Source organism: Colletotrichum phormii, assembly GCF_030913505.1.
Source record: "Colletotrichum phormii strain CBS 102054 chromosome Unknown BDP81scaffold_29, whole genome shotgun sequence".
Taxonomy (NCBI): Eukaryota; Fungi; Ascomycota; class Sordariomycetes; order Glomerellales; family Glomerellaceae; genus Colletotrichum; species Colletotrichum phormii.
In genome coordinates, this window is record NW_026851471.1 from 1 (window position 1) to 6,760 (window position 6,760).

At 50.4% G+C, this 6,760-nt stretch overlaps 3 protein-coding genes across 3 annotated transcripts; all 3 read right to left on the reverse strand.

Annotated features, from left to right (window-relative positions):
- Positions 1–27: 27 nt before the first annotated feature.
- Positions 28–792, reverse strand: BDP81DRAFT_503520 (uncharacterized protein; the record flags this gene model as incomplete). The annotated part of the gene is made up of 3 exons (XM_060595597.1): positions 28–298; positions 333–498; positions 543–792. Coding segments are annotated over 3 exons (687 nt in total), but the record flags the coding sequence as incomplete, so codon positions are not given.
- Positions 793–4,295: 3,503 nt separating this feature from the next.
- On the reverse strand, positions 4,296–4,690 carry BDP81DRAFT_332223 (uncharacterized protein; the record flags this gene model as incomplete). The annotated part of the gene is made up of 2 exons (XM_060585575.1): positions 4,296–4,404; positions 4,467–4,690. 2 exons carry the CDS (start codon positions 4,688–4,690, stop codon positions 4,296–4,298), a joined length of 333 nt encoding a protein of 110 aa, XP_060439325.1.
- Positions 4,691–5,621: 931 nt separating this feature from the next.
- BDP81DRAFT_454462 (uncharacterized protein) lies at positions 5,622–6,760 on the reverse strand (the record flags this gene model as incomplete). The annotated part of the gene is made up of 3 exons (XM_060592949.1): positions 5,622–5,726; positions 5,888–6,680; positions 6,753–6,760. 3 exons carry the CDS (start codon positions 6,758–6,760, stop codon positions 5,622–5,624), a joined length of 906 nt encoding a protein of 301 aa, XP_060439326.1.

Below are 6,760 nucleotides of genomic sequence, written 5' to 3' on the forward strand. Positions count from 1 at the left end.
GGGGCCGAATTGTGCGTGGCCCCAGTCCCAGAACTTGTGCGATTTGATGATGGACTTATCGGCCCAATTCTTGTCGTGGTATCCGACGCCGTTGACGAAGCTGATGCGCTCGCCATCAATAGTGATGTCAACATCTGCGTCGGCATCGGGAACAGCGTTGGCCCAGTAGAGATAAGGCACGAGTTCTTCGCTGACACCGGGTTCGTTTAAAGCACATGGATAGTGGGCGGGTGCGCGCTGTCTTTGATCAGCAACATGTTGAGGCGTATGTTTGGCAGTGCTTTCTTGGAGGGATGCTCTAGATTCAAGGAAAGACCACGCAATAAACTTACAGATCGGAAACCAGAGTGCCATTTACACCAATCTCATCAGAGTCAATCGTGATGGTGTAAGTTACATTGGGCTTGTCCAGCGGTGTGCCTAGAAACGTGGCGTCAACACCTTTCCACTCCCCACGAACGCCATTCTCGTCGTTGGTGATGGTGGCGCCATCGGTAGCTGTGGAACCTGGTGCCGTTGGAGAACGCTCCGGTGACTTGCACCACCAAAGGCTGAGAGGTTCCTAGGTCCGGAAAGTTGAAGAGGACCACCTCCAGGCTGCGTGTCAAAGTACCAAAAGTCAGAAGTCGAGGCGTTCACCGAGGAGTTAGCCTTTGCGCCGTCAAGATTACCGGGCAAGGAGATGTGCTCGACGGGGACCGTGTAGTTGCTGAAAGAGGGCATGAGGCTCAGGGTGTGCCCAAGTACTGGGCGGAGCAGCAGGGTGGTGAGAGCCATGGTATAAAGGGCCATCTTGTATTCTGTGATAGCAAAGAAAAAGTCGCCAATCCAGGAGTGACTGAAGCTGAAGAGACAGAAACCAAGGTTGTATCAAAGGGTTTTAAGTAATTCCTATGCCACTCATTCCACGCTTCAACATGAGAGACCCTCGAGTAGCAATTGAATACGAGTATCACTTGCTTCTATCCAACAATGACGCCGTCAGATCAACGTAGAACAGCACTAAATCACCACCAACTTTACCAATCAATCAATTACTGCTGCCTGGAATTTAGATTATGAGTGGTACCTAGCAGAGGCTACAGCCGCGTAGTGAACGTCATGATAGTACAGATATAAGGTATACATGAAACATATTTGCGTATTAATCTCGGATTCGTATTGACGTGGTGCAAGCACCCTCTCATCGATCAATATCAAGTGTTCTTTCTAACGGCCCCGTAAGCTCCTGACCGCAGTGAGAAAGGATCTCCAGCAGTGCGTTCAAAGCGTACCTTAGATCATTCGCTCTTGGTTATCCGTATAACCTCTTCAGTCCTTCAGATCCAGACACAACGGACTCTGGCTCCGCAGTTTGTGCCCATACCTGAGGAACACGAAAGGGATGAAGGTCATGGCCAATGCTATAAAGCCAAGCATTGAAGATGTCCAAGGCAAGCCAAGGGCGCCATACATCGGCTTCGTTGCAAGCGGCAGACACACGGCGCATATCGATCGTGTTGTGCTGGCAGCGGATTGGGCTGATGCCGAGAGCCCCTTGTACGCATCGCTTAGGTAATTCAGCATCGACATCAACACGAGCAGATAGCTGGCACCGAACAGGATTCCCGACATCATGGGCACAACCGGACTGACATGTCTATCCGATGTCCAGCCCAGCCAGAAGAGGGCCAGAGGGATTCTATAGTCGAAGGGTTAGCGCACTTCCATAGAGCTCAACGGATGGCTGAAGTGACGTCTTGAACGTACCCAGGTCCTCCTAGACGAGCCAAAGGCAGTCTTCGATTTTCCTCTTTTGAGGCCCATCCAGCTCCTGCTTTTACAGCTCCGGTGTGGTATGAGCTGTATGCAAGGTAAATCCATAAGGCGATCAGAGAACCAAATGCAACTTTGGATTAACATCCGAACTCAAAAGTCGCGAACTTGGATCTCGCATAGTTATACAGATTGGGTTTGGAAGCATTGTCGTACCTGGTAAGAACGCCAGGCCAGCCGGACCAGGGGATAGACCATAGATACCTGAAGAAACCGTCAGCTGGTTGTGAGACCTAAATGTTGAGAAGAGCAATGGACCCTGGAAGATGATCGAATACGCCTGGAAGAAGGGTTATAAGACGGAGGATATCATTGCCACATAAAGCGACGTGAACATAACGACGGGTTTATGCACAAGCATTGAGAAGGGCCTAGAGAAAATGACTTGCGTCTCGCCACCGACGGTTCCGATCTTAGTCAGGGGAGCCCCGTGAATCGTTTCTTCAACCATCGTGGAGGTACCGACCAGCTGCCGTCCGACGCTCTTCTTCAGCATCGGCAGGTGTGTTTCGGGGAAAAAGAACAGAGCAGGAAGTCCGGCACCAAAGAGGAAGAAGCCGATCCAAAACGTCACGCGCCAGTCAACCACCGACGCGAACCCGGAGATGGCAGGTCCTATATGAGACACAATGGTTGTAGCGGCCATGTAACATGCCATCGCACGTCCTCGCGTAATAGTACCTCGTAAATGTCGGCGTAGACTCCAGGCACAACTCCATTGGAGAAAGCACTGCAGATACCCGCCAACAGGCGATAAATGAGCAGTGCTGTATACGTCGGGCTCAAGGCGCAGGCCATTGTGAAGATAGTAGAGCCAGTGTAGGCACCGAGGAGCACAAGCAAACGGCCTATGTATTTGCTCAGTAGCCCCATATAGCTTGTAAGTGGAGTTGGCTACAGATAAGGAGACTAGAAATGCTGTGGCAATTCCACTTTGCAGAGGATATATAGGAGGCATCGATATCATTATAACCAACCCAGTTTCCTCCTCCAAGTCACCGTAAGCCTTGCCCGCTGTAGGATGCCACGGAACTTCTATCAGGCCCTGGATAATTGAATAGATAAGATAGTCTTCTCTCTTAAGGTGATGATCATCACGGGATCATTTGCGTTTACAGAATGAGTCAACGTTCTCCCGCTCTGTTGAATGGTGACGGAATCCTAGCCCGCAACACGTGTAACTTGTTGCTGGGCCGTTTCCTGGACACTAGCCAGGCGTGGGTAACCTTCCTACAGAAACATTTTAGGAAATGATAGTGCAACTTGTCGCCACCGGGGGTTATGCATGATTCTTGGCTGGCAAAGGCTAAAGCAGAAGCCAAGCGTTCCAGTCCGCCTTGAAAACCTGTCGATTTATATTTAAAAGCACGAAAATGTCGTCATTTGCCGGAGCTACAATGCTTCCTACCAGAGACCATTAAGTCAAGGGCCGTGTCATTTTCGAGCGGCCATCTTGGTTCTCACATGGTAAGATTGTATAGTTATAGGTAACTACTCCTAGCAGAATTATATTCTCGATGTTCACAGACAAACTCCTAATAATCATTAAACTTGAAGTAAATTTTACACACCACTGAACGATAATTTGAAAATTTGAGATATCTAGATCATGAACTTGCCTTTTCGCCTTGTCGTAGGTTGTCGTTTGAGGGGGTCTTTCTTCGGATGATGTACTAAAAATGACATGGATACCTTAGATAGAGCCAGGCCTGGGCCGGTGTCCCCCAAATACGCGAAAGTAAGATAAAGGCTAGACCAGCGTGTCTTTGGAAGAACAAACTGCCGTATCAGTGCTGTTTTCGTCGAATAGCCTCTTGGTCCCTACCTGGATCTGCACAAAGAGCCAAGACCAGATCCTGGCAATTCGCGCCCTACAAGCACCCTACAAGCTCCGCACAAAGCCCATCACCCAATCAGGTCTCCGTTTACTGACTTACATGTCAAGGGTCGATTACACTACGGTTTATACGCTCGTCAATCCCGCGCCCTTTGACCTCCAGCCATTCATCGGAGCCGGCTAACGTCGGCCACAACGTAGGACAGATGGATCGGTTTCTCACTCTCCAATATCAATGTGAGCTGGGGATTATCGTATTTTGGCAGAGATTTCAGCTCAGAAAATGAAAGCTCGGGCAGACGTAGTGTGATTGGCGGTTCCGCAACCTGACCTTTGAGGACGATTATCGCAGAAAAGTCCAACACTCATCAATCTACAATTCCCCGCCTAATGTATAGATGTACACAACTTGGATTATGATGAAACCTCCTTTTCGCTAGTGGACCGAAGTCCATAAGTTGGAACAATCGTACATTCCCTATTCTGATTGCAAGATCGCACGGGATCCGTGTTCACGCAACCGATGGATGCGGAACTGATTGTATGGGAAGGATCTTCTTAAGTAGCCATGAAAAAGCGCCTAGCTACATTGTGATGTGTATTCGTGCCATAAGGTAGGAGACTCTGGACAACACTGTGCCTTTTAAATCACATCGCCTGCCTGCGTCGGAGCGAAAGAAAGACCAACATCACGCTTGAACTCCTCAAGCCACAATGCATTATCCGCCGGAGTCTCATTCAGTGGGTCGTCGCTAAGATACACGCTGTTAGCAATGATGATACTGACGGTCTTTAGGTTCGGACTACACTCAACTCGTCGAACAGGATCCATCTTCCCTGATACCTGAGGTCATCATCTGTCGGCACATGTCGTTGGGGATTATTAGGTGATGTTGTCTTCATCACGTAAAGAGCAAGTTCTCTTGCTAGTCGTTGATAAGCGCTGTCGCTGTAAGAGTCCTTAGCTGACGAGGCGCGCACGAGGTTATTTCTCCCGACGAGCGTAAAGCCAGAATGAATGAAATGATCTGACGGCATCCGCAGCGAAGTCCACCAGTTTACGCTCACATCGACACCGAATGCACGACTATACTCGGGGTGCAAGTCGGTAACGTTGGGAGGTTTCGGCGCCGAAGACGAGTTTGGATGAGGGTGGGAAGCCGGAGAATTGGTAAAATCAAGGTCACCCGCAACTTGAGGTTTCCAGATTCGACATTCGGCCGGCTCCATGGAGATGCCCGCGGGAGCTGGGGAGGAAGATCCGGTCGATAAGCTACTCCCCTGAGGTGTGAACCATTGCGCGCCCATTTCAGTGAGACCTTCGTCTAAGCGCACTACATCTTGCCCGTTAGAGATCTCTTAGGTATGGATATCGAGCAAGTCCTTCTTCGCACGCCTCCGCAGTGGGTAGATCCATTCAGCAGATTCCCAAATAAGACGTGTCAGGAAGCCCAGCACATGCCTAGATGTAAAGAGCGAAGTGCCTTCAATTTAGTTGAGAATACGACAGGCCTCGCTTTGAATGTTGTGATCTGGACATTCGCGGCCGAGTGTGTGATGCATTCTGACGAATCTTCAAAGCTGGTCCTCTGAAGGGCAGTTCTCGAAGATGCCTTCTCCTGAATCCAAAGATAGAGGCGACTGAATGTGATGCGGGTTTCCGATGTCGACCTCTCCATCAAGCTCAACCAAGTTGGCGGGGATGAGAATATCCCGAAGCCAAGATGAGGGGGCACTCGGTGATGTTCCCCAAATCCTTTCTGCAGCCTGGATCACAGATTGACCTAGCCGGCAGAAGTCTTGATCGCAGGGGAAATCTCCTTCTTTATCAAAGTGGTTTTGAATGTAGAGAGCAATCTTCTCTTTGACAAGTTGGTGCGCATTGGGTCGGGCTCCTGCTAGGCGTCCCGCTTCTGGGAAGGGCACAGCAGTCCTCTTTTCGTAGGGTATTTGTTGGAATAGGCCTACATTAGGCAGCAGGAGGTTGCTGCCGCGGTCCGTTCCAGCCACGGTGGTCCGTGTGGCTCAGCCACACGAGGGTGGTATACCCCAGACTTCCTGCCGCCGCTGGCACCTGGTTAGACTTCCACTCAAGAACAACAAGAACAAGCAATATCACCACTACAGTCGGTGATCGTTGCTACCCACGATACTCGAGTATTTTCCTTTTCCACCTGTGAATCCAACAAAGCCTTTGCGAGGATGATCGGTTCTAGGTCCTTGTGGTGTGCATACCCACTGCTCGAAAGGTAGATGAACCGACTTCTCATGACGTTGCCAATCGTACTTGCTCTTGAAGCTCTTGGAACAAAAGGTGCATTGGTAGGTGTGGCTCTGTTCCTTGCTAGACAAATAGCGAGCTGGTCGCCTTCTTTTTGCTGCAGCCTTTCTCGTTCTCTCGCGAGATCCAAACGAATTTTGAGATCCTTGCGAGTGTGCTGAAGAGCAGGAGCCTGATCCGGCGCTGGACTGTGAGGTGACAACGCTGCTTGGGGTCCGAAGTCGGTCGGAATATACCTCAGGGTTCGTCGAATGGTCGGTAGGTCTACCAGAGAGAGCAATTGCGTTGGAAATGTCAGACAGGGACGCTGCCTCATCACTTGGAGGAGAATGCTCCCACCGCTGAAGGGGGTTTAGATGTTGATGCGGAGTAGGTGTAGGACGCCGTTGGGGGATGTTCCGCGGCAACGCAGGATCGACATCAGTGCTTGATCTTCCGGCAATGGTACCGGGACGAATCTTGGCGCGGCGTCTTGAGTTGGCAAACCAATCTCGTATCTGCTGCCTGCTGAGACCTGTGTGATTACCGATGTGATGCACGTCTTCAGTGCTAGGGTATGGGTGGTCGGAATGGCTGTCATACCACGCCCTCGGTTGCTCGACTGCTGCATGAGAAAACCTGCCATCGGGTTTGGTCTGGGTACCAGCTGTGTCTGTGCGGTTAGGAGGGTTCATGCCGGAACCTGTTGAAGACTGTTTGGTCTGAGGAGGAGGGAAGATTTCACTTTCGTCAGAGACTGGTTGCAAGCTAGTATCGCCTTACAGACCTTTACCATCCCCCGGAAGAGAGAATGATGTAAGATCACGAGGATCTACGTACTATTCCAT